Raw genomic sequence first — 27898 nt, 5'->3', positions numbered from 1 at the left:
CGGGAACTGAGCCTCAATCAAGTACAGGCCTGCGGCGAAGACCCGTCCAGGGAAAAGTCCCAATTCCAAATTTGGCCGTGGGCTACCCCCGCGCCTCCCGGCGCTGCCACCTACTGCTGGACAGCAGAGAATGTCCACATGGGGAGGAAACTCCTGAGATGCCTGGGGATGGTTTCCCTTTTCGAAATGCGCTAAGAATCTGGCCATTCAGTAGGAGTTTCTGATGCATCAGCCTCCGGCCCAGCGAGCCATCACTCCTGCAAATCTGTGCCCCGACGCCTGCGAGCGGCGGCCCGAGCGCTCCCCTGCCCCGCTCGCCAGCAAAGCCCGCAGGACAAAGCGGCTCTTACCTGCACATGACTTCGTGTGTCAGGAGAACTCGGCACATTTCCGGATTCTTATTTTGTCCCTCGTAAGCTATGGGCTGCGAAGGATGCGGGGACAGGAAGGGAAGAAGTGAGAGACATGGGGGGGGGACAAAGAAAAGGGACTTTAAAGCAGGCAGAGTCAGCTTTCCTCTCACTCCCCACTACTTCATCAGGAGGGCCCGCTGGCAGCACCGAACCTGAGCTGTGGCCTGGCCAACTCAAGCGAAATAATAATACACAAGTTTGCCCCGTGAGGACATAGTTTTTACAAAAGGCAACGTTTGGGGAAACTGAATCTCCCAACAATTGCTTCCTCCCTTCACTCCTTTGCTCGCCTCCCCTCACCCCCAGCATCTCCCCAGCCAGAAAGAAACAAAACAATTGGGGAGAGAGGGAGGCATTTCCCCCCCCCCCCAGTGGTCAAGGTGCGAGTTGATGTGAAGGGGCGAGTGCAGTCTGACCCAGGGATTCATGGACCGTGGGGTAGGTCAGGGACACGCGGGGGAAGGCGGCCACCAGAGAAGGAACCGAGTAGACCTCAGGGCTCACCTGCTTGGTGACCGAGTCAATGAGCCTGACGTACAGGTCCTGCTCCGTGCGGACGCCTGCAGGGGAGGGGACAGGCACGGGATGAGGGCCGCAGAGCCCCTCCCAGCCCCCCAACCTGTCCCAGGCATGCGACCAAGCCCAGGAAGTCGCCAGGGGCCGCGGGCCGCCGGAAGGCTGAACAGTCCTAGGGGCAAAGAACACCCACCCATGCCTCTGGCCCTGTCTGAGCCTCCCAAAGCCCTGCTCTCCCTAGGCCTGAGGCTGCCTGCCAGGGACCTGGACAAGGTCAACTGCTTTCTTTGAAAGGGACACGTGCAGATGCCTCCACACACAGGAAGCAGAGCGCTCACCGTTGCTGTAGAGGAGCTGTAACTTGTAGTGGGTGCCGTTGTTGGTCTTCTCGTTGCCTTGTTCCTGAAAAAAAAAATAGGCAGCGTTTGAATCCCTTTTTTCCCCCGGCCCCTCAAAGGAGGGAAAGAGGAGAGAGCCTGTCCCTACAGTTCTCCAGTTGCCTTTCTCCCCCTCTACCTGGCAGCTTTGAACAACCCCCTGCCCAGTCCTGGGTCAAAGGGCAGGAGCTTCTGTTCTGCCACAGGACCATCTTCAAACCTTGCCAAGGCCGGCGGCCACTTGGCAATCCTGTCCTTCTCCCTTAAAAATGTCCTCAGAAGTGCAACTCCTCCCCACCCCAGTCGTAACAACCGGACACTGCACCAACATTGCCTTTAAACGGTCCCCACCAAACCCACCACGCTCTATCCCTCTTTTGGTAACCACAATGCTTCTTTTGGCAGAAAGGTGATGGGACCTGTCATATAGAAGGGCAGCATTGGGCCCTATCCTGCCAGAACCGGTGCCTCCCAGGCCAGGAGCGGCAGGGACTGAGGCCCAGGTTCAAGAGGGACCTCTGGAGCGCCTGCTCTAAAGCTCGCATTGTACAGCTGAGGACACTAGGGCCCATAGAGGGCAAGAGACAGTTCCTTTCCTCACATATCTGGCTTCCTTTGAGATCAAATGCAGCCTCACACGCAGGTCTGGGTTTGAAGCGGTGCTGCCTTGAGGAGCGAGAGTGGAAGGAGCGCGTTTGGCAGAGAAGGCCGGCCAAGGCTAGGCTCTGGGTCTCCACCTGGTACTACCCACTCTGTGGGTGCCAGCAGGTGCAAAATAACAAACAAACTAACAAATAAATAACACGAACAAGGGCCACAGCGGCCTTGGGTATACCTTTATACTAGGCTCTAGTTGGACGGGCGTTTGCTGCGCAGTCAGGCCATGACCAGGTTCTGCTAATGACCCAGAGGCTGGGTGCGCAGAGCCACCAGCGCGGAAGGAACCGCATGGTGCGGAGTGGGGGCAGGAGGAGGTACAGGGAAATCGACTGATTAAGAGGCTGGGAGTGAGAAGCCTCGATTTATCATCCCTGATGATGTGAACGGGAAAGTGTCGTGAGTGACAGATGGAATCTTTAGTGCTTTGCAAGGAGGTAGTTATTAGGCGGGGAGGGGAAGGGGGGGGGCCTCCGCTTACTTTATCGTTCTCCACAAAGTCTACGAAGGCTGTGCGCTCAATCTCCACGGGCTGCCCCTGCCTGTCGTAAAGCGCCAGGACGAAGTGAAAGAAGTTGGATTTCCTCAAGTTGGAGGGAGGCTGCTTCTCAAAGTGGGCACGGGACAGGGCGACTCCGCTGCGCAGGAAGAAGAGACACGGAGGCACCGGACACGGGGAAGGAGAGAAAGACACGATATTACCAATGTGCCCACACAACACTGCAGAGGTCACGGGCCCGTGTCCTGGGTCAAGAGTTCTGGACCCTTCGGACCTTTTTTCAATTTAGATTAAGAAGAGGGGACTCTGTAGAGGAGTCCCAGTGGCCCCGGGGTCCCGGTGGCGGGCCGATACCCCCTGCCGCTGCCACCGCGGGCTATTCCAGCCTCCGGCATCCCAGGGCCAGTCAGCTCACCGTCTGGCCTTTAGTGGTAACCAAAAGATCCCGGCTTCCGACTGAGGCCCGGAGCAGTCCCCCAAGGCGGCAGCCCACGCCTTATTCTGTCGGGCTGCCCTTATCTATTCTATCAGGTGGCCTCCGACTAGGTCTGGAATCGGGGCTGCGGGATAAGCGCCTCGTTACTTTCAAAGACGTGACCCTTTTCCTTCATCTTCATTGGAGTTACCTGTCCGGGTGCAACTGCCCACAACGCCACCATACTATCTCGGAAATGTGGTAGGCGAGAAACCCCCGGAGGCGGGCTGGAAGCCCAGAGCCCAAGCTTGGCCCTACCGGGAGAAGCCTCACCTCGTGTTTCCCTCGCTCTTCCGAAAAGTTGTGCCCGGGACAGTGGCAGGACGGAATCTCCGCGACCAGTACTAGGGATCGCAGGCCACCCCAAAAGACGTGATACTGACGCCATGCCCCCAGAATTGCTGAGTTGGGAGAAGCCGAAATTTTATTAAGAGGAAACGTCCTCGCCTGGGGCCGAAGGGGATCCCCACTCCGGCCGCATCTCTGGGTGGCACCAGCAAAAGCCGCTGACTGAGACACCCATGTTGGAGACCCTTGAGAGTATGGGGTGCAGACACCTTCCTCTCGACCTGTCCCGGCTATGGGCAAACTGGCCGCCAGATCGCATTTAACGGGAGACTCGGGGCCCAGGCGAGAGCGCAGATGGCCGGAGCTGCCCCGCGGCGCTGCGATCTCTGGCCCTCCTGCACCAGGGCGCGAGCACTTTTCACTCTTGAAGTGTGTAAAATTTTGCTAGAATCCCCCACTCGAGCTGCCTGTTCCAACTTTAATAGGTATTTGATGCAGGGAAAAGAGGAAAGTAGGGGAGGTGTCTTTAAGTAGCTCCGCTAAGGAAACTCGCTGCAGAGCCGACTCTGTGGAACTGCCTGATTTCCCTCCGCGGGCCCTCAGCTCCGCGAGCCCCAGACGGCTGCAGAAAGCCACCGCCGCGGTGTGCCATCTGTCCGAGGGATCCCGGCGCGTCCCAGCTCGGGCAGGAGGTAGGGACCCGGCCGGAAGTAGGGACCCGCCGCCCGCCCTGGTCTCCGGAGCGATGCCATTTTTGCTTCCTCTCCTCCAAGGGTGGCGGCTGATTCGCTTTACCCGGGACACCTGGAGACGTGGCCTGCTAGGAAAGGAGGAGTTTCACGGCGTGATGTTGGGACTTTAGAGGAGCAGGACCAGGAGAGCAGATAGGGAGGCGGGAGCCGTGGGAAGAAGTTCGTGGGTTCTTGGGGGGTGTTAGAGGGCTTTTCTCTCGCACACAAGGTCGTGGAGACCACAAATCCCAGCTCAGCAGTGGCGATGAGGGAGAGGGACCAGAATGTCTTCGCAGGGTGGCACGCTGGACAAGGCGTTTACCATCTCAGCACGCGGACGCTTAGAAACAGTCAACTTCGGGGACTAGTAGCAAAACTGCAAGTGGTGATCCCCGCGTTTGCGGCTCTCTCCTCTCCTCGCCTTTCTTCTGCGGCTCCTTCTACAGTTACTCCGTCTTTTCTCTTTAATCTCTTCTCTCCCCTTACGCCGCCTCCGTGCGTCTGGCCCACTGTTTTATCTCTGCGCCCGGACCCTCCAGCCTGCCCCCTCCCAGATCTCCCGGCCGCTTTGCCTTCCCAAGCAGCTGCTCCGGCCTCTCCGGCTCCTCTCGCCGCCGCCGCCATCTGCCTGCGGGTCTCCCGGCCTCCAGGAATCGCCCGGCAAGATGCAGCAGGACAGGCTCTCGCAAGCGGCGTGGCGGAACCTGGGAGTCGCCGGGAAGCCGGCTCTCCTCGGATGGCCGCCGCTGCCAGCTCCGGTCCTCACGCTGGGCTCCGGGCGGGGCCCGCCTCGCTGGACTAGGAGCTGAGCTGAGAGGCGTTGGATGCTACTTTGTTATTTTTCCTCCCAAAGAGTGGTCTGTGGGTAAGGAGTGGGGAGAGACACAACGACCCAGGCAGTTCAGAAACTCGAGTGTTGGCTGCGGGGTAAGTGTTCCCCTGACTATAGTGACCTGCCTGCCGGAGGGCGAGCCCCAACGCGCGGGGCCCGGGCGACAGATTGGGGGAGAGAGAAAGAGATAGAGCGAGCGGGCGGGTGGGGTGGGGGTACGTGTGGGGGGCACACAGAGACAGTGAGAGCGCGAAAGAGCGAACGAGCTAGAGACTTTGAGAGCATAATAATTGTGCGGCCGTCTGGTTACCTCTGCGCCGCGACATTGGCGTCCACCACGCCGACATTCCGGACCCAGGACCTGACCGAATCCATCTCGGCGCCCAGCGATTTCTCTTTCAGAGCTGGTCCTCTTCCTAAAGTATCTTGAATCCCAAACATTTAAAAAATCTGATCTACTGTCTCTTTAAAAATAAGAGTTACAACACTGTCGTTACTGTTCCCAACGCTGTCACCAAACCGTTTCCTCCAACGCAATCCAAAAAAAAAAAAAAAAAAGGATCAAGTGCTGAAGTTTGAGTCTCTCTTGGAGAAAAAGAAAGAAAAAAGATAACCAGTCCTTCGCTTCACTCGTGAGGTGCGGACTGATGTAGTTAGTTTGGGTTTTATCCTCCGCAAGTTCAGATCTGCCGCCTCAGGCCCTCTGTCCTAAGTCGCTCGCATCCTTGCAGCGGCAGTTCTGCGTCCAGAAAGTGATCACAATTTAGAAGCATCACCTGTTCTGGGAGAAACAGGAGGAGATTGATGGCTGCCTAATCTCTCTCCTTCCTCCTGGTCCCCCTCCCTGCTCCTCCCCACCGCTCCAATTTAGAAAAAAAAAAAATCCCCAACAGGATCAGTTGTAAAAGGAAGGGGAAGACCCGGAGCCGAGAGGAGGCGGTGGCTGCGAGCACCAAGGAGCTGGGCTGCAGCCGCTCGCGAGCCCCATGAATGGGTTACTACCGCCCCGGCCGCCGGAGGCGGAGCCGCGGCCCGATAAGGAGCCTCATTTGCATGGACGCTCGGGATTGGCCGGTGCTGGGCAGGCCGGGCCGACGTCCTCCGGCAGCGCGCGCCATGCTCGGCGTTGCCAGGAGTCCGGGAGGTGAAAGGGGACAGAAAGATGTGGACGCTGCGTCCTCGGTGTGCGTGCGTGGGATAGGGGCCCCCCGGAATCCAGCACTGGAGCGGGTTAGCTGGGTTCAGCCGGCTGGGATGCACCCGCTCAGTTTAGATAAGGGAGCGGGAAACCTCGGTGGATCCTGCCTCTCGATGTAGATTTTTTAGTCTGCCGAAAGGCGTAGTCATTCCTGGGGCTTGGATCTGTGTGCGTGTTTGTGAAGAAGCGGAGAGTGTGACCACATGTACTTATGTTTAGTGCAAATGTTCCCCCAGAACAACCTGGTTCTCTGAACGGCTCTCCCAAGTCTCCTGGAATAACATGGTGACACTGATGACACTCAGATTTTGTGTGCGATTTACAAGTTGTTGGGGGAGTATGTGAATGAAAGCGGGGCGTGGGGTAGGGACGAGCAAGGCTCAAGTGCTATTCAAATAAATAGTGTCGGGAAAAACGGTCAAGGAGCTAAGGAAAATATCCCCGGGCGGATGCGTGCCAGAGTCCCACCTGGGCGGATAAGAGGTTGCTGACAGATCTTGACAGGCTGAGCGCAAGAGCTGCCTGGCGTTGTCCCGGGAGCCCCCTCCACCCTCCCTACCCAGTTCCCGAAGCCCGGGGGAGCCAGCAGTGGAGCTGCAGAGAGGCAGCGGGGGAGTTGCGGAAACTTTGCCTAGGGCGCGCAGTCGCCGCGGTGCTGGCCGCAGGCTGGTGGCCGGGAGGCGGCGGCAGCTCCGCCAAACAGCTGAAACCCTAGACGGCTTTTTAACTACGCCGGGCATCTCGCGGTGCCTATTAAAAACCCTCCTGGCTGGGTGTTATTTTCTTGCTTCTCCTTTTGTATTCTGATCTGTGCATAGATCTGCCGCTGAAATCTAGAACACCAGCGCGAAAACAGATTTGAAGACAATGAATGCAAATCTGTGCTCAAAGACCATCTGCCGTGGAAGAGACAAATCAGCTGTTCCGCAGTTCGAGCGACTGTGCCCGAGCCTCCCGGCCTCATTACGGAGAGGGCCCTGGCGAAAGCCTGGATTACATTCAGATGGCTTTCCCCCACTCGCGACTGCAATTTGAGCGCGAATTGACTCCCGACTAGATCCCTTAAGTGTAGGGGAGCGCTCACAAATGAACTGCGAGAGTTTGCCGCTAGAGGACACAGCACCTGGCAACTCATTTGCCTGCGCCGACAGGAAGCTCGCACTTTCAGAAAATGCCGCTCTCTAGAGAAAGGGACCGGTCTGAGCCTCCACTCTACCCCCGGGGCAAACCGCGACCCCAGACAACGGGGGCGGATAGCGCTCGGGAAGCCCAGGTCTCTACTGTGGAGATTCGCTTGAAAACCTCTGGGGAGAGAAAGGGTGCGCGGACCCTCTCTGCACAAACCCGGGGTCCAGGGATTGGGGTGTTGATTTAAAGGGGGCAGAGAACGTGAAACCTCCTGCCTCTGGGTAGTGCTGATTGTGGCACCCCCATCTCACGTTTCTGGCTAGGTCCTCCTTATTGGACAAGAGGGGCAGGGGAGCAATGAAGGGCGATTGGGCATCAGAATATGGACCGCGACTGCTGTAAAAGCCGACTGAGATACTAGGAGTTGTCCAAAGCAAGGAGGGCTGGAGAGAATCTGTAGGGATGAAACTAACTACCCTGTTTCAACTCGGCAATTATCTATTATATTCACATTTCATGAACATTTTCGGTCCCTGCAAAAAACTAAGCTCCCAAGTCTTCTACCTTTACTCATTCTCTTTATAAATCTCTCTGAACCTCAAGTGACCACCCACCCTCATCCTCGTCCGCGGACTGCGCCCAGTGGAGGCAATGCCTCGGGTTCCTTGGCGGAGAGTGTGGAACAGCCCGTGAGTCCCTCAAGGATGCGCTGATGAGCCCCACGATGTTTTTTCAAGGGGCCTCTGATCTTCTGTACCTCGACGCTGCCCAGAAGAGGAACCGAGCGCAGCCCAAGGGCCCGCGGGGCAGCCGTGGGTCCAGGTCTGGCCCGGACAGTCTGCCCCTCAGGCCCAGGTTGGCTGGGGTTAAAGGGCAGAGCCCGGGTCGAGGACGCTGGCTCTTCTCGCCCGCAACAGCTGCCACCCAAATTATGCCCCTCAGGAAACGAATGAATTGCTCCTTTCTCCGGGCTTCCTGATGCCTGCCCCAAACCAGACGGCCGCGCACGGCGGGCGCCCCCACCCGCGCCTCCCAGAGACAAGTTCAGGGACCGAGGTGCCCTGCTGGAAGGTAGTTTGGGGCTTCGAAACTTTGACCTGGGGGATGGGGCCGCCGCACCGCTTCTCGCCTGCTGCGTTAGGGGCGTCCTCCCCGCGGCCAGGCAGGGAGCTCGGGGCAAACGGCCGCCGCGCTGCTGGGACCACGTGCGCTGCGAGCCGCGGGTGCCCGAATTCCCTCTTGGCTAGGACGAAGTTCCGGGCTAGTGAGAGAAGGAGGGCCGAGGGGACAGGGAGAGCGGGATGCAGCCTGGGGCCCAGCAAGGCGGCGCTTCGGCCTTCGGGGAGCAGGGAGCGTTTCTGCCAACTGAGTTGGGTTTAATTAGGTTTGTGTTGGGTTTGGGGAGGGCTGGGCTCAGAGTCGGCCACCCGCGCCGAAGGAGAGTTGGTTAGTGATGGAGTGGGAAGCTGTGGCTGCGCCTGGAGGGTCGCTCCCATCTCTATCGCCTCCGGCTACCCCGGAACAAACCTCCTTTTTGAACGCGCCACACAAAACCTGCCCTGAGCCGCGAGGGGGCCGGACCCGCGCAGCTGCGGCCTCGGGAAGCCCGGCCCGGCGGGGGTGCCGAGCTGGCGCGCGCCTCCTGGGCTCCCACCCTCGAGCTTCCCGCCGCTAGCCGGGGTCGAGAAAAATCCAAGGCGAACATTATTAAAATTCTTCACAATTTATTTGCACAAAACCGTGGTAGGGTGGTGGCATTCCGTCTTTTACCCTGTCCCCTCCTTTGTTCACTCTTCCCGGTTAACTCCCGGGGCTTTTTCCCCGTTTATGTTTCACATCTGCACCTCAGTGTTCAATTTCCTCCCTATTGGTTTTAAGGCCCCTTTCCCCAATCTCGTTCAGTCCAGTCTCCTGAGCGCCGCGTCTCTGCTCTGGGTCAGAGGTTCGGAAATTTTTCTTAGAAAATTACTCTCCCGGCCTTGTTCTCGTGCAGCAGGGCCCTGGGGTAAAATCAGGTGTGAGAACACCCTCCGCCCCTTCCAACCTGACCTTCACCCCCTCCCCCAAACACACACACTGCGGCGCCTGGGTCTACGAAACCCGAAGAACAGAGCCTGGCTAGTACCGGGGGAATTCGATCCCCGGGGACAGCCAGTCTGCGTTTTGTAAATGAAATAAGTGGCAGCCCTCGTAAGCCTCTCTTCGGACGTGAATATTCCAATTTGTTTGTTTTAGCTGGAACCTTTCCTTTTTATTCGTCGGAGTCGAAACAAATGGATCTGCTCCCCAACTTAGAATTCTGCCGGCTATTTAGCTTAATTTTTTTTTAAACACCCAACTCCACAAACACCCACTCCAAATTTCAACTTTGGCATTTTTCTTACGGAAACTGGACTTGTATGCTCCAGAACTGAGAATTCCCTAGAGAGGGAGGGGGAGAAGAAACTTCACAAATGCACCACAAATATATCATGAGGACTTCCATCCGTACGGAACAGGTTGTCCTCTTTTCGGATAATCTGGTAAGAAGTTACATTCACTTCTCGATTCATCTTTGTTCATTTTTACATAGTGAGGGGGATTCCAGCAAGAAGGACTGAAGAAAACCAAGGCGTGGAAGAACATTTTATGACCACGTGATGTTGTTGCAACCAGGCCAGTCTGGTCATTGCAATGAGTTTACCCAAAATGGACTGAAGGAGCAAGAGTTGGCTCTATCCTACCCCTTGGCAATTCCAGAAGGTCTCTTCCTCCTCTCTCTTTTTCCTTCTCTACCTGCTCCCTCTCCCATCAGTATTCCTCCGGAAAAATACCCTTCCTTCCTACCCTTTCCCTTGTTCTGGGTGGAACCCGAACCGAGGTAGAGAAGCGGAAAGGTCAATACAACAAATTTTCGAAGGAACAGACGCCTTTGCGGGGTTTGGAGCGCGGACCTTGGAGCTGGGCCCGCGGCAGCACGGGAAGAGCCGCCCCGGAGTTGTGTGTGTTGCAGGGCAGGTAATCAGTAAAAAGCGCCTGGTGCGGCCTCCACGCGAACCTGGGGACCTGATTTCCTGGGTGGGTGGGTGGCCTGCGCGTCAAGCCCTGGGTTGGGCTGTGCTGGGGTAAACCGGCCGATTGCAGCCACTTCCAGGTACCTGTGTACACAGATGGTGGCATCTCTGTCACCACACTACTTAAGGCGCAGAGATTTAGGGGCAAATTAACTCGGATTAAGAGACCTAATCGAGTAGGTCTCCATGCAAGATAAGGGACAAACGAACGGAGGTGGGACGTTCACCCATCACTCCTGACTACCAGGCACTACCACACACTTTCCCTTAAACTTGACAGCAACACTTTTAAGTGAGATATATGTGCCCCCATTTTACAGCTGTACAAAGTGAGGGTGTCAGATGAAAAGTGGCATCTCAGCTGACAAATAGACAACAAAGACCCACGCCAGCGTTCCATTTGCAATACATCCCAATGGCCTGCAATATATATGCCTTTAACCAGCTAAAGTTCAATGTGACTTTTTCCTCGTCTTCTCTTTTGGTTTCTCAGCTCAGTTGAGGGGAAAGATAACTGAAAAGCTCCTCTGAAATGCCTCCCCCCCTTTTCCTTGTGGTGCCCGCCCCTGCCAGCCGGCAGAGAAAAGCCCTCGGGACCTCCCAGCTCCCTCCCGGCTTGCGGCGGAGGTGTGAGCGATGTGTTGATTATTCAATATTTTTGCCGAGCGTACACTCTGCCGCGGCCGGCGCCGCCACATTTCACACGTACACTCACGTACACACATGTACACGCGCTCACCCAGGCCGGCGCTCACACTGCTCTCTGTTCCGGGTGGGGAGCGGGGTGGAGATAGCGCCCCCCCCCCCCAGGGGCCGCCCTCCAACGAGACGGGAGCGGTGACAAAAGGCTCCCACTCACCCATCCCCAGTTCGCCTCTTCCTCCACGTCCCCAGAAACACACCCTTGGCTTCCAGATCTAATTTTCTTCATAATACACTTGTCTTCCCAACTCCCCCCTCCTGGGGCGTGTGTGTGGGGGGGAGGGACAGCTATAAATATGGTACCAGCTAGAATTTCACTCCATTTGGCACTAGGCGATCTCCTCCTCCAAGTAACACACACGACAGTCACCTCCACCCACACCATACACCTCGCGTTGGGCAAGAGAGAAAATCGGGAGAAGGCACTTGAGTAACATGCCTGCTTTCCAGTTGTCTTTAACAGTGTAAACTGGACTTCTAACTGTGGGGTTTCCTCAAACACTACCTGAGGCCTAGAAATTCTATTTCTGGCTTATGGGAAACCACCCCCTTTGACACCTCGCGGGAGCCGAACCAGCGTTTCAGAGCTGGCGGGTCCAGGTCGCATGGGTCGTGGCTCCTGAGGAAACCTCAGAACCCACTAGGAAAAGAGCTGGCTCGCCGGGCTTGGCAGCTCCTTCCCTTCCTCCAAGGGGCGACATAACTCTCGCTTACTCTGGTTCCCCAAAGGAGAGCAGACGGGGGCATCGGGCTTGGGGGGGTCACCTGAGCGCGACAGTCCCAGGGTCGGGAAGCTCCTTGAGCTGTTTTGGACAATGCTGGCCGCGCCACATAGGGGGCGCTGGACCAAAACACGACTCCCTCACTTTCTGCAGCTCCGACCCAGAGCAAGTTTCCGCGCTCTGGTGGTTCCTGCACCGCGGGACAGAGTGACCGAGGACAAACTCTTCCAGCTTTGGGATCCGCAGACCCAGGTCAGAGCCTCGCATTTACTGGTGAAGTCTGGGGCCTTTGATCTGACTCCTCTGAGCCTGTTTCCCAACCGGAAAATTGGAGGTGTTATTCCTCTGAACCTCAGTCTCCTTATTGGTAAAATGGGGATGTTTATTCCCCCAGAGCTGCACTTGCCTTCCGGTAAGAAGATACCTTAGGTGAAACTATCTGGCGCGTAGTAGGTGTTCAATAAATGCTTGTTTCTCTTCACCATCTGCATCGGTAAAATGAGAGTGATATTTGCTTATTGTACCTTACTAGGTCCTGTGAGTCTCTTACGGGGATGGTTTTTCTCCCACCACCCACTCTCATCTCTCCTGTGAACTCCTGAAGGCGGGAATTCTGATTCACTTGTCTTTACATCTCGTAGGCCTGGAACGGGGTTTGTTCGCGCAGTGGGCTCTCAGTAATTTTTAAAAAAAAAAAAAAAACATGGAATTATGTCTAGGAAAGTGCTTTGGAACCTGTTTGGTGACCGCAGGTGTCAGAGGGCACGGAAGGCAACCGAGTGGGGGCCTTTCCTGGGGAGCGAATGCGACATCCTAGGAGTCTGTCTGCATTTGAGGTTCAGCGAGGCCTTTTCCGGCCGCCTTTGACAGGTCGCTCGCCAAAAGCAAGTGCGGTTGGTTAGCTGTGAGACCTGTGCAGGCGGGCAAGCGCGCCAGGAGCGCGAAAATCAGAGAATTGACAAAAATCGCAAGGAGTTCTGGAAAGGTTGGCTACAAACACCACTTGATTGGTAGTTCACAGGCGATCAGGGAGCCCCTCCCTGCCCTGCGCCCTCGGCTGGAGACGCAAGGCGCCTCGCGCTATGGGTCTCAGTCTCCGCAGAGAGCTGAGATGTGGGAGCAGCGCTTTCTAGAGCACGCGTTAAACGAATCTGGGGGAGAGTGAAGCAAAGAGAAGAAAGGAGAGCGACGGAGCGAGTCAGGCGGTGGCAGAAATAGAGGGTGGAGGACGAGGGGAAGAGAGAGTTCTAAAATTTTGTATTCCATAGGAGTAAAGCCTCTAGAAGCCCCTTTTTAATTGCACCTTTTATGCAATGGCAGTGCATGTTTATTACAGAAAAAAATATAAAAGCAAACAAAAGACACAACAGAATAAATCCATATCTAGCCTTAATCGCATTAACATAAAAAACCGTTGTTAATATTTGGATGGGTTTTCTCCCAACTTTTCTTTTATGCATATTTCCATATACTGATTTGTAATCTTTGGCTCACTTAATATAGCATATTTTTCCATACCATTAAATATTTTCCTCCAGTAACATTTAATATTGTCATAGTATTTCATTATCCAGAAAAGATAACCTATAAATTGTTTAACTAATCTGCTGTTGTTGAACATTTGTTTCTAATTCTTCACCATTATAAACAACACTGTGATGAACATCTTTGTAGCTGTAGCTTCCTATATACGATGATTCTTTCCTTGAGATAAAGTCCTAGAAGTAAAATCACAAAATCAAGGCCATGCATGTTTTTAAGCCTTGATGCAGATTGACAAATTGTCCTCTCAAAAGACTAAATTTGCAATCCCTTCTGTCCCCACCCACACCTAAATTTTCTTATTTAAATTTTTTCCAATTTGATAGATTGGAAATGTGTTTTGGTGTTTTTAATTGTACTTTATTTCTATTTCATGAAGTTCTAGTATGGGAAATTGTTTTTCATTTATTTTTTGCTCAGTGTATATGTTTGGGAAGTGTACATGTTTGGGAAGTTTGGCCTTCATGTATTAAATATATTGCATTTTAATTTATCATATATGTTGCAAGTATTTTCCCCAATATTTGCCTTTAATTTTATTTATGGTAATTTTTTGGTGGCAGATATAGATGTATTTTATTTAGAATGTTTTCATGTGCAAGTAACAAAATAAGTGACTAACAGTGGCTGGCTTAAGCAATAAAAGTATTTTATTACCTGGCATAACAAGAAATCTGGGGAGAGATGGCCCCAGGTTAGGTGTAACACTTACTAATGCCATAACCTACCCTGCTTCTTTTGCTCTTCATGCCACCAGCCTTTGCATGTTGAGAACTCAGTGTCCTGTTTACTGTCTCGTGGTAAGATAGTTGCTGCAACAGCAGACACCATAGCACACCTTCAAGGCAGGAAGCAAGAGGAACAGAGGTACCAGAAGACTCTGTCCCTTTGTATAGCAAAATAAAATCTTTTCCAGAAACAATCCACAGATCTTCTTTGCTATAACTAAGTCGCATGGGCTATCTGCAGTCAGATGGGTAACTGAGAAAGCAAGTACTCATTTTTCCAACCTCTATGTGATAAGCCTCAGAGATGGGGATTGAGAATTGCAGTTGGATTAGGCAATCAAGCAAGCCAACCACAGAAAAAAAGTGTCTTCAGTAGTCATGGGGACGCAGGGTATAGCATAAGGAATATAGTCAATAATACTATAATAACTGTGTATGCTGCCCGATAGGTATTAGATCTATCAAGGTGATAGATGGGAACGGGGTTGTGGGCAGGGTGAATACGGTGAAGGTATTAAGAAATACCAATTGGTAGTTTCAAAATAGTCATGGAGATGTAAAGAATAGGAAATATCATCAATAATATGGTAATAACTATGTATAGTGCCAGGCAGTACTAGTTAGGGAGATCACCTCCTAAATTACATAAATGTCTAACCACTATGCTATACACTTGAAACTAATATAAAATAATATTGAATGTCACCTCTAATTGAAAAATTTTAAAAGGGGGGGAGATCAATAATATTGTGATAGCGTGGTACAGTGTCAGATGGTTGCTGGACTTACAATGGTGATCACTTCTTCAGCATAGGAAATAAAATCAGTAACGTGGTAATAACACTGTATAGTGCCAGGTGGGTACTGTTGAATAACTATGATGTACACCTGAAACTACTATAATATTGTATGTTAGCTGTGTTTTAATAAAAAATCTTTTTAAAAGTCTTAAATTATATGTGGTTAAATCCATCTGTCTTTTCTAGTATCCTCCTTTTGCGTCATTCTCAGGTAATCCTTTCCCTTTCCAAAATAATTTAAATATTGACATATTTTCATATAACTTCTTTTTCCATTAAAAATTTTTCCCTCAATAAATAGATTGGTTTCTTGTGGTCTTGGTTCCACTGCCAACAAGAAGCACCAAAATTTTTGAAGGCAAATTGAAACATAAGTTTAGTTATAGATACATTTAAATATTTGATTCATGTATTCTTTTATTCAAAACATATTTGCTGTTTATATGTCAACAATATGCCATCTGGAATTTATTTTGGTTTATGTTATGAGGTGAAAATCAAACTTCTGTCACCAAATTGTTACTTGTACCAATAGCATTTATTAAATAATCCATAATTTTCCCCAAATGTGAAATCTCACTATATAAATATATACACATGTATATGTTAAATATTGAGATTTTAAAAATTGTAATTGGTAATTTATGATATATTTAGAAACTAGGAAAACCACATGCTCCTCAATTTATTCATTTTCTTTTATGTACTATGGTAAAATTTTACAGTATTCTTCATAAAAGTCTAGCAAAATTTTTGTTTAAATTATTCTTGGAGAGTTTGTGAATATATTTTTTTCTATTATAGTTCCTAACTAAATATTATTGAAATATAGGTAAGCTGTCTATTTATTATGCATTCAGTCATCTTACTTATACCTTATTATTTACTGTAGTTTTTTATTTTATTTTTTTTTTAACTTTTTGAATTTATTTTAAGTGTGTTTTTCCAGGACCCATCAGCTCCAACTCAAGTAGTTGTTTCAATCTAGTTGTGGAGGGCACAGCTCATACTGGCCGTGCAGGGATTGAACTGGCACCCCTGGTGTTAGGAGCATTGTGCTCTAACCAACTGAGCCAACCTGCCGCCCCTACTGTAGTTTTTTAATAGTTCAGTTAGAGTTTCAAATTGGCGGTTATACTGCCTTAATGATAATTTTGTCTCTTTCTTTCCAATAAATACACCTGATTTATTTTACTTGTTTTATTGCATTGGCTAGGACCTCTAATACAATGGCAAATAGTAGAAGTGTTGGAGATAAATCTTGTCTTATACCTGAATATCATGGATATTTTTGTAGCATGACATAAATTGACTGTGTGTCAGGTATTATTAAATAAGTATTTGTCTTAGGTTAAAAATAATTTTGATCACAAATACATGTTGAATTGTATCAAATACCTTTTTAGTGCTTATGAAGATGAGTTATAAAACTTTTCTCCTCTTTCTATAATTGTAATTAATTATATTAATACATTTACTAATGTTGGCCTATCTGCATTTCTATAATAAACCAACAGAATCAATGATTTATTCATTCATTACAAATTTATTAAATGCTTACCTTGCTGGAGACACGATGGCAAACAATGTCAAGTTCATGCCTTTGTGGAATTTATATTCTAGTGAAGTAGATGGAAATTGAACTAAGGATTTCTCATTAATTCTATCTTTGCAGGTGTGTGATGTATATCATGGCTTGACACCTATCATGTATTCCCACCCCCTAGGCCTTCATGTCCTGGAAGTTAACTTCTTTCGTGCTCTGTGGGTCATTCCTACGGTGCTTACAGTCTGCCTCTCCAACTCTTCCAATGATTTTGCAAGTTCCAAATTTCCTTTATTAAGTCCCTTTTGGCTTATGATGTTTGGAACAGTTTATATTTCTTGCACTAAACTAGCACATCAGGTTTTGGTATCAGGGTTACACAAGCTCTATAAAAATAATCTCCATCCTGTCTCATGTTCAGGATTAGTTTAAATAGATAGGATCTATGTGTTTTTAAAATTAACAGTACTTGCCCATAAGGTACGGAGCCTTTGATACTTTATCTAATTTATTTGATGTTTATTGATTTATTCAAATTTTCTATCTTTTGATGAGTATATTTGGGTAATTTTTTTCTTATAGAAAATTATCTATATATCATTGGTATTTCCAAATGTATAACATAGAGCTGTATCTTGTTTTCTGCTATAATTTAAATGTTCTATATCTGAAATCATTTCTTTGCTGATTTCCACTGTGACACATTTGAATTTTATGTTCTGTTTTGTTTTTATTCCTCAAGACTATTCCAGCCTACTTTCCCATGAACAGTGCACCAAAACCTTGGTAGTATCAGACTTTCTAATTTTGGCTCATCCAATGGATGTGAAGTTCTATCTCAGCGTTGTTTTAATGTGCATTTGTTTGATTGCTGGTGGAGTTGAGCATCTCTTCAGATACTTTTTGGCCACTGGGTCCCCCTCCTGTTAACCACTTCTTCATAGCATTGCCCATTTTCCCATTGGATTTTCAGCCTTGCAGGTTGCTGTTGCTAATGCTTCTTCCGGCTGTCGCTGCTGCTGCTGTTGATGAGTTACAGGAGTACCGGGTATGTTGAGAGGTTAATCTACTGTCGGTGTTAGATGTTACAAATATTATCTCTTAATATACTTTGTCACTCCTGTCTTTTTTTGATTAGACATACTTCATTTTTATATCATCAATTCCATTCATTTTTGTGCTTTTGGGTCTTACGTACTTAAGAAGTCTTTCTGTATCTGAAGATCACAAAGAAACCCCCATTCTTTATTATGTATAAATAAACTTTATTATGTATAATAAAACTTTATTATAGTTTTATCTTTTATAGTGATGTACTTAATCTTTCTTGAGTTTAACTTGTAGTATGATCTAAGATAGTGGTCCAGATTTTGTTTTCTCCCTTGAGTGAGCTCCTTTTTTTTTTTTTTAATTTGTTTTATTGAGGAATATTGGGGAACAGTGTGTTTTTCCAGGACCCATCAGGTCCATGTCAAGTTGTTTTCAATCTAGTTGTGGGGGGTAGGGACGCAGCTCACTGGCCCATGTGGGAATCGAACCAGGACCTTGGTGTTATGAGCACTGCGCTCTAACCACCGAGCTAACCAGCCAAAGTGAGCTTCTTTTGAGATGGTTAAATTGTTACAAGATAAGATAGAAAACTGTCCCAAATCTGGTTGCTGTGTGTATATATGTGATGCAATTTGCAATTCCTTTTTGGGAAATGATTAGCATTCTTGAGCAATTTGTTGATAGACTTTACTGAAATTAAGAGCACCTCCTGAGAAGTTGTGGGTCTTGAGAGGAATCTGAAAATGATAATTGGCATCCTTTTATTGTTATCTTCTTTTTTCTATAAATTTCTCTTCCAAGAGAAAAGTCTTTGAAATGACTAACTCAGGACACTCCTCCCTCATGGCAAGTTTAAAACAAAACTTTGATATGGGCTTGTTATCATTTTCTTTTTCAGATAAGTTGTTTTAACAAGTGTACACAATCTTCAGCTCTTCATTTAGATACATTTCTCAGTTAACCAAAGTACCTCTTTGAGTAATTTTTTGGGAAATAATATGTGGATATTATCATTTTTCTACAAGAATATCACTATTTCTATTACAGTTCTGGTTGGTAATAATCCCCAAGACTTGTTTAGAACCATTTTACAGACTATTGATATTTAGTGTTAGCTTCAAGTGAATTCTCTACTCTCATTGTGATGACAATTGTTTAAAAGTTGTTTAAAAGTATTATTTTTCCAGTCACTCTACAACTGGTTCATCAGATCTCTCTCAACTAAAAATTCTTTGTAAACGTCTAAGACTTTGCTTTTCCTCCAGAGGGGAATCAATTTGAGTCTCCCGAGCAAGCTACTTAATGTTTCCGTGCTTCAGTTTCTTCATTTATAAAATGTAATAATGATACATTGTTGCTATTTTCATGTAATGGGAGTTGAGATCAAGTCTTGTAAGGATTTTATTCCGCTCCTCCTTGAAGGACTCAGTGAAGAAATGAAGAGAAACACTTAGAACTATCGTACATTTTACTTTTCTAGATTTAAACTGCAGTGGTCTGTGGAGAATAAGAAGGCGTGGCTGAGAGTTTTATTTTCATGTTTATTATGACAACTCAGTGCTAACTGGGGCACTGACCTTCTATTTCGGGTCTTCTCTGCCCTCGTTAGGGTCAACCTCTGTATTGCCCACCCAGTGTTTTGGAGACATCCCCAAACAGATGACTATTATGAGTATGGGAGCAGCCTCTCACACTAAGAATCTCACTGTGCCTCAGGCATGGCTCTGGGACACAGGTAGAGCTGAGAGCTCCCCCACTTCATCTCCAGTCTCGGCTGCTTCAAGTTAGGGCTGGTGGGGTGACTGTCACTGGTTCCTAGGTAGTTTTGCATCTGAAGAAAATGCATGAAACGAATGCAAAGGAAACACCTGTCTGTCTAGGCAGACCCTTCCCTCAATCCAGTCTCACCTGTAATGTATCTTGGAGAAATTCCTTGAAGTTTATTGTATGAGAATGGCACATTTCTCTAGTTCCCAGCAATAATATGTCTTTTTATTGTAATATTCTTTTGGCAATTTCAATAGGAATTTGGAGCATGGGCTCAGAGGACTGGAATTTCTTACTCGTTCTGTATCCCCAGCACCTACTAAAATATAAGTGTAAAGAATGTGTGTGACGAATTCGATGAATTATGATCACATAATTTATAGTTTAAATCAGGGTCCTTCTGAGAATTAAAGGGGATACTGGCCAGCTGGGTCACCAGATTAGCAGGAGTAAAATAGGACTGTCCCCAGTAAACTGGGATATATGATCACCTTATGCATAAGGGAAATGGGGGAAATAAAGAGGGAAAATAGTAGTGTGAAAGAATGAAAGAGAAAATAATGCGCTTGGGTTTCCTGGGAAACCAACTGTAAGATGGATACTAGGATGCAGGAAGTTGATTGAGTAATGCTCTTGTCAATGATAAATGAGGAGGCATGAGAGAAGGGAGACTGGGCAGAGAGAGAGGTTAATTGTGATAGGCCACAGGGAACTCTGAAACTGGGATGGCCCGTCAGAGATACCCCAAATCAAGGCACGGAGCTCATGCCTTTGTACTGTATCATCAGCTGGTCATGGGATCTGTGCTGACCATGGGAAGGTGATATAATGTTGGGGAAGGTGACCTCCACCTTCCATGAAGGTCAATATCCTCAGAGGGATGCAGCTATGACCTTCACTAGCCAACATCCCCAGGAGCTAGGGTCTGCCTAGGGCCTGAAGGAGCATCAGGTCGCTCACCGCAGTACCCCCTGTGCCCCGGTGCTGCTCAATCGCCTCCTTCATAGAGTAAGTTTACCCTCATCTGGGGAAGGTCCTAGAGGATTCAGTGGGACAAACTATAGCCCCTGCAGCTGCAGCTGCAGCCGGACTCAAGGCTACTACTGACACTCATCGTCTTCCTCTACAACCCATTCCAGATCCTCCTCACTCTCCAGTAGCACTTCTGCTGGTCAGGGTGACTTAGAATGTCATCCATGAGAAGTGTGAGTCTCTAGTAACCATATTTCTCTCAGGAAACATCCAGCAGTCGTCAAAATTGGGTAGGAGAGCACCAAGAGATTCCCCACTGGGTCACGTAGAGGCCAAACACATCCCTTCCAGCTCCCTTTTCCCAACGTGACAGCAGCCTCTCTACCCTCCTCCCAATGGTCAGGGTCAATCACCCCGGCCAGGATGGTGAGCTCTTTCTTCAGCTGCTGGTCTCTTAGCACAAGGAGCCTCACCTGGGCAAGCAATAGCCATCACTCCGAGTTTTAAGCTCTTGCCATCCAATGGTGGAAATAGTCCTCTCTCTGGGAACCAGAACCTCTAAAAACCCAGAGTTGCAGGGAAAAGAATCCTAAGTGGGTCACTGGGAATGAAGACAATGGGGCCACTCCTACTTACATACCATGTTTCTCAGCCTTATGTGCTCTACCTATTGGAAAGACAGTGCCACATAACGGCATTGATTACGGGAGTGAGTCCTGGAGGATGGCACGCCATCCTCACAAGATATGATCCCGAAGCTGGCACCTCAACCATTTATCAGGCCAGCAGCTTCTAGGGGGTGGCATACATGCTAGCGCCAATGGATCCCCTGCTCATGTGCCCACTGCCCACCTCCTTTGCTGGAAAGTGTGTCCCATGGTCTGAGGTGTTGTTTTGCAGTATCCTGTGTTGGTAGATCAACACTCTGTAAACAATCAGAGCTGTGCTGGCTTCAGCACCACAGGTGAGAAAAGCAAATCCATACCCCAATTGTGTCCATTCTAGTCAAGATGAATCACTGGCCACTTTCCACCAAGTGGCAGGTTGGTCAGCTCGAGAGATGCTGCTGTTCAGGGCTCAGCATCGGCCTGTTGCTGGCAGGTTGGACGCTGAGCAGCGGCAATGGTCAGTCTTTGTGAATGGGCCCTCGTGCTGTTGGGCCCACGCATCTCTGCCGCCATGGTTAGACTGTTCGTGTGTGCTCTGGTGGTCAGATGCAGAGGCTGGCTGACCACAAGTGTCATGCCTGGTTAAGTATTTCTTTCCTGGTAGATGCTCTCTAGTGTGTGTCAACCTGTGACACAGAGATATTCACACTTCATACCCACTCCAGGAGGTCCAATCACATGCCTCTTCCTCCCCCAGTCCTCTTTCTCCCCCCCCCAACCCATTTTTCTCCTTCCAAGGCTCTGAAAAAACAGCCATTTGCTACTGTTCACTAGTTCATATGTATTCTTATTTTAGAACCTCATTTTCCCCCACACAAAATGGGTGACCAGGCACCCTGCCCAAAGCACTTCCCATTGAGAGGATTTTCCCTGCCACAGTTGTTCAAGGCCACCCCTGAGTGGGGCAGTAAAGAAGCCGTAGTATATTTTTGATTTGCACCACATACCATGCTGACCCACCTGAGCAACACACCTGGCCTTTTTCCTCCTTCATCAGCTAGTCATAAGAAATCACTCAACCCCATGCAGCCAGAGTGTTTGTTGAGGAAGAGGCCTTGCCTCAAAAACAGTGATGGTTTAAATGGGGGTTTGGAGGTTTGGACCAATGATACATTCAGCTTTCTGATGCTCTCGCTTTGCAAATGCCCAATCCCAGATGTACCACTTCCATCTTAAGATATATTGCTGCTGGGACCTCCAGACCTTAGGACTTGGGGGATCTGACAGATTTCAGCTCATTCACAGTCAGTTCTGGCGGCCTGATCACTTGATGTCTCATAATCAGTTGCTACATGTGTACTAGGTCCAGAAGCCTTCCAGGAATTGCTTTTCAAAACATATAGTTTGCTGCGAACAATGGCCTGGCCTTACTCCAGAGCTCCAAGGGTCTACATTGTGCTTCTCCCCTTGGGGCATTCCATAAGCTTCCCCTGGCGTCTTTGGAGACCACAGATACTTCTAATTCCATAGGATCTATTGGATCATAAGACCCAAGCATCATTACTGCTTGAACTTCAGCCTGCACCTGAGCTCTTTCCTGCTCTGAGTACCACCAGAGTTGGCAGCCAATGGGAAAGCAGTATTCCCAGCTATGGAATATATCTCTTCCAGAACCTGAGGTTCATTGGGCATTTCCTCCTTAGTGGTGAGAGGTGCAAGATGTAATAATTTGTCCTGTACTTTGAAAAGGACGTCCTATCATGCTCCAAATCACCAGGCCCTTAAAGACCTTACTGTGAGGCAGGCCTTTGAATCCTCATTGGATTTATTGCCCATTTGCTAAAGCACATGTGCTTACCAAGGCCTTCAGCATACTGGTCACTTCGTATTCATCTGGTCTTATTAACATTATGTCAATAAAGTGGACCAACATGATGTTCAGATTCTCCCGTTTCCTTCAGCCTATGTTGTAACAGAGGATGAAAAAGTAAACATAGCTGTAAGACAATATCATAAACATACATTTGCCTGGCCTTTATGAATATGAATTGCTTTTGCTCCTCCTTTCTAATGGGTAATAGGAAAAAAAAACATTTACTAGATTAATGGCTGCCCACTGTGGCTAAGACCATCTTAAATTGCTCTAGAAAAGACACTGCAACCAGCACATCAGCTGTAATTGGAACTACTACTTATATTAGTTTGTGGTTGTGTATTGTCATCCTAAAAGATCTGTGTGGTTTTTGTAGGAGCTGGACCGATATGATTAAATGGGGATGTAATGGGGACCACCTTCCCTGTATCCCTCAGGTCTTCAAGATGTCATTAATCTCTTCTCTCACTGCCAGGATGCCACGTTGTTTTTTATTTTCTCTCTGATCTAGAGGAAAGGAGAAATTTCAGAGGCCGCTATGTGACCTTCCCCACTGCCATTCATCTCACCCACAGGCTAAGGAACCAGTGTGGAGGTTTTTCCAGCTACCAAATATGTCCATTCTGATAATACATTCAGAGACAAGGGAAATGACACTAGATGGATGATGGGTGCACTGGACCCACTGTGAGCCATACCCAGGAAAGAATTCCATATATTCCCAGTCTGCCACATGCTCCTTTTCTAGCAGGGGGGCCGTAATGACACGTTGGGTACCCAGGTATCAATGTCAACTTAGAACCTGTATCCAACAGTCCTCCAAATGTCTGAATTGTCACCTTTCCCCACGGAACAATTATTCAAATAAATGTACACAGGTTCTTTTAGAGAAGGACTTTGGCAATGATTATAGACTTGCCACCGTGTTGTGGGATCCATTCTTCTGGGGACCCTTCCTCTACTTCATTCAGTAGGTCCCAGGTCTGAAAACTGCACATGTCTGAAAACTGGACAAGGGATCATGATTTTTATCTGGATGGCTGCCCTCAGCTTCCTGACCCCTGCTCCTTGATTTCTGTTTATTCTATAGATTGAACAGCGCTCCTGATCTGTCTCCTGTCTCCATCCTGGAGATACCTGTAGCGAGTCTAGAATTTCAGAGTTGGTCAAGGACAAAGATATGGCCACCAGGGGGCAGTAGCACACAATGAGCTTGCTTTGACAAAACTAGGCAAGAGGCAAGTCCTTCACAGAACTTCCAGAGACAAGGGGCCACCATCCAGAGGGAAAGAAGGCAAGAAAACTCCCAGGGGAGAGGGGAACAGCGGGGGCTTATTTGTCTAGGAGATGTCACTCGGCAGCCCAGTGGGGAGTCTCTGACTCTCCAAAGGGCAGCAGTGGGCTTAGAGTGTTTCATAGCTCCAGGGTTTGTCTTGTCTGTGGCTTGCAGATGTTGAGTAGCGATAGTTTATAGAGTATGCCAAGCAAGAGGGCTCTAAGTGGCTAAAAATCTATTGGGGCTGTATTTAAAGCAATTGGATACTTTGCATTTAAATTTTTAGGTTTGACTCTGGCGGGCTTTCGAGCTAATGGTCTCAGCGTGCTATGAAGAAGTAGACAACTCCGTGGCGATCCACAGGGGCTATCCTTGGCTCCTTTATATAGCAATGCCTCGTTCTCTTCACCATCTCCATCTTTCTCTCGGGGGCTGGGCCCCTGAACGCCACCCTGATTTAGTTGCTCATCATCTTCATCTTGCCTCTGATGGTGCCGGGCTTCCCCTCAGCCTCTATTATTGAGCCATCTTATCATCTCCATCGCTGTGGAAGCCCAGTCACTGAACAGCATCTCATGTCATCTGCCCTGATCCACAGAGGACAGCCCCCCCTCAATTTCTCAGTGATGCTGGTACTTCTCTCAGGAGCTCATCTCTTATGGCCTCTATGAAATGGAATGCCCTCCAGATTCTCCCAGGAAACATGGCTGGCTGGTGCGTTGTCCAGCCTTGCGTGACATGCCCTTTTCACTGAAGCTTTTGATCCCTTCTTCCACTGTCTTATACAAGTTTCCCCCAAATCATCCTAAATGTATTAGCAATGTCTCCCAGGGTCTCAGAGTCCGAGGGTCCAGGGTCCTTGCCAAGGTGTTACACACTGCAGTGTGCTCCCATATTCCTAAACTCTCTTTACCCAACTTTATGTCCTGCCCGTTTTGATCCAGTGCCCTCAGGATCCACCCTCATATAAACTCTCCTGGCTCCTGCTATTTCTGGGTGCCTAGGTCCGGAAGCCCCTTTAGAGCATGGTCGCCTTCTTCCATCAGCAAGTCCAGCACTTCCTGGACGGGGTTATGTTGAGATCCTACCTGAGTTATTGGCCTGATAGCCAGGACTGGAGGTGGGGTTAGGTCCTGAGAGAGGTGCGTGCTAATTTGAAGGGTTGAGGTGCAGTGTTTTCAAGCAAATGGAAAGTTCCAGCCTTTAATTAGCAGGAGTGGTCACTTCTTCAGGCCCAGGATGTTCAGTGACTCTGGTAATTCAAGATGTTCCAGTGTAGATGTCACAATCCAACCTCTCAGGGTCTCATTCTTTCCCATCAGGACACTTGATATCTGGAGCTGTGGTACTTTTATAATTCAGTTCCAGGCTTATCCTTGGGTTTTTCTGCCTTTGATCAACAGAATATGAGTGTCTCTTTACATGCTGCCAGGGAGGCCTCTGGATTCCATACTGAGCCTTTCACTAGCTGGTGATTAAGCTCCCTCAGCTTTTCATTGTCTTCGGTAAGGCATCAGTTGCTCTCTGCGGTAGTGATCCAACTACCCTGGCTGTTATTCGACTGGATGCCTGCATCCCCCCCCCAAACACATATGTTGAAGCCTTAGCCCAGCACCTCAGAATGTGACCTTATTTGAAAACAGGGTCTTTGCAGAGATAATTTGTTAAGATGAGGTCATTAGCGTGGCCCCTAATCCAGTATGACTGGTGTCCTTACAAAAAGGGGAAAGAAACTTGGACACAGAGACACACATAGAGGGAACACCATGTAACGATAAAGGCAGAGATCAGGGAGATGCTTCTATAAGTCAAGGATGCCAGCAAACCATGAGAAGTAAGGAGAGGGGCATCCCTCATAGGCCTCAGAAGGAACCAACCCTGCCCACACCCTGATCTCAGACTTCCAGCCTCCAGAACTGAGAGACAATAAATTGCTGTTGTTTAAGCCACTCAGGTTGTGATCCTTTGTCACCCAATCCTAGCAAACGAATACAGCAAGTCTTCAGCAAGCAAACAAAGGCAGTTTAGAACATAAGGGGTTTGGGAGAATGGGTATCCCCCTCGCAAGTGGCCCTGTCAAGCCTAGAGACCAGAGGGAAACAGCACAAGTGCCCCAGTTTCACTGGTCTGGTCCAAATTGCAGAGCAAAGTTCTCTTAACTGTGCCGAGTCCATTTGCTAAACAGACTGGTCCTGATGTGTTCCTCAGGGATCCCTCTTGGATACGCAAGTGCTCTTTTTTAGTGCCCTGTGAGAAATGGGACACCTCTCCCAGGGAATGCAAGGATTTATGCAAAAGAGAGAGATAGATGGAAGGAAGGAAAGGAGGGAGAGAGGGAAAGAAGGAGGGAGCGAGAAAGAAAAGGACAGACCTTCACACTCACATTTTCTATTCCTTCCTGTCAAGACATCTGTTGCTACCTTGGAAAACCAGGTCCTCAGACTGCCCTACAGGGTCGAGTTTGCACACAGGCTCTATTGCTCTGCTCTCCCCACAGGAACTCCATGGAGTGGGTGACATCTGGGGACAGTGGTTCTATGAAGTTGAGAGCTCATGTGAGCTCTTCATCTATAAGAAAGAGAAAGGCGCCTCCTCAGCTGCTTCTCCTCTCACCCTCTCTAGTGTTTCCAGAGAAAGTGCGTAGCCCTGTTCAAATAGCAAAAAGAACCGCCCTTGGATTTTCTGTGCTAAGTAACCAAGAAGAATGGGTGATCATACAAATCACAAAAAATTGAGGACAAACTCAAGCTGTATTCATGTTATACGTTCTAATGTTTTCAGAGCATTTTCTCATCTATTATCCCTATTTGGCTGTATGATATCCCTGTAGAAATTGTAGGAAGAAAGATTATTTCCATTTAGCAAATGAAAACATGGGTCATAAAGAAGCTTAAGGGATATGTCAAAGTTAAGCAACTAGCAGAACTAGGCTTAAAAAGTCAGACTTTTGTTTTAGATCAGTAATTCTGTGGACCAATAATGGGTCAGAAACATTGTACCATAAAATAATGCCTTCCAGGATTTATGTTAAAATGTTTGTGCTTTCCTAGTAGATGTCCGATAAGAAAATTACCATCTTCTAAACTGATTATTTACTAAACATATATTTGGTGTTTAAAAGATGTACCCAAGTCAGTTTTTATTTCTAAGCATGTATAAGCCTTTAAAAGCCTTACTTGTAAAGTTTTTGTCTACAACAAATATTCCTAACACCATAATGTAAAAAGGGCAAGAAAAGGAACATTTAGCTATGTGGTTCACTGCACTGTATCAATTTTGTCCTTGCAACTGATCCTATAAATAAAAAGAAAATGTGGTCACTGGAGTTTACGAAGTATATGAATCTATTTTGAGTCTTTTCCAGAAGTAATTGAAAAAGCCAACGTTTCCTCAAACTGCCCTAGCTGATTTGACTGAATAATAACCAACAGCCAAAAGAAATACAATTTTGTTCCAGAATGGACCAGGGAGAAGACTCCCCTCCCAGAAACCATGCAAATAAACCCTGGCCCACAATTTTATGTCCTAGATGAAATCGGGATGCGGCGTGGATATAGTTTAACCACAGCTGGAACACGACACAGTACTAGTCCTGTATTTCTTCAGCAAGGTGTCCTTGTAGCAACAGTAATGACTCTAGCAGACTCCTGAAATTCACTGGCTAGCTACACTGTGTTCAGACTCTTCAGCAAAATCATTCTCACTTGTGATTTGGGTGACAGATGCCCAATTAGGGGTGAGGGAAAATGGATGTCTATGGTCCTTGTTCTCGACTGCCACCACTAGGGATGTAACAGGTACAAAAGAAGCCAAAGGTCCATGGGAATGACTTACATGAAAAGTTTGATGAGTAGGATAAGGATCACGATGGCAGTCAGGATGGTAAGAACATCATGCTTCCATGAAGCCACCTGGATTTAACCCTTGTTGCACCTGTTAGCTTTCTTTTCCTTCATTCTTGCTTATGACACCCAGCCCTTCCAGCCACCTGAAAAAGCCCAGCGGTCTGGGCAAGAGACTGCAGTGAGGTCCGAGAAAACCCATCACGGTTTATATCCAACTAGCAACAGTATCTTCCCTTACCCAGGGGAGCAGAGCTCCGCATTTTAAACATTTTATACCTGTTAGGGACTAAGACTATATAA

The 27898-nt window shown here is 48.3% G+C and overlaps 1 protein-coding gene across 2 annotated transcripts in view; it reads right to left on the bottom strand.

Annotated features, from left to right (window-relative positions):
- Positions 1-5795, bottom strand: part of EBF2 (EBF transcription factor 2) — a 188434-nt gene extending 182639 nt beyond the window's left edge. Inside the window, exons 1-5 of one of the 2 annotated variants that reach the window (XM_033135351.1) lie at positions 5099-5795; positions 2445-2601; positions 1268-1331; positions 918-973; positions 351-424 (exon numbers count right to left, since the gene is read on the bottom strand). In XM_033135351.1, coding sequence (XP_032991242.1) covers positions 351-424; positions 918-973; positions 1268-1331; positions 2445-2601; positions 5099-5229 — 482 coding nt within the window. In that variant the 5' untranslated portion in view covers positions 5230-5795. Of the gene's footprint in view, positions 1-350; positions 425-917; positions 974-1267; positions 1332-1907; positions 1928-2444; positions 2602-5098 lie in introns of those variants that run through there. The other variant, XM_033135352.1, reaches the window with a different exon arrangement.
- Between the last annotated feature and the right edge of the window lie 22103 nt (positions 5796-27898).

Source organism: Rhinolophus ferrumequinum, chromosome 18 (genome assembly GCF_004115265.2).
Source record: "Rhinolophus ferrumequinum isolate MPI-CBG mRhiFer1 chromosome 18, mRhiFer1_v1.p, whole genome shotgun sequence".
Taxonomy (NCBI): domain Eukaryota; kingdom Metazoa; phylum Chordata; class Mammalia; order Chiroptera; family Rhinolophidae; genus Rhinolophus; species Rhinolophus ferrumequinum.
The sequence above is the reverse complement of the archived record's forward strand: the minus strand, read 5'-3'. Positions and strand labels throughout refer to the sequence as shown.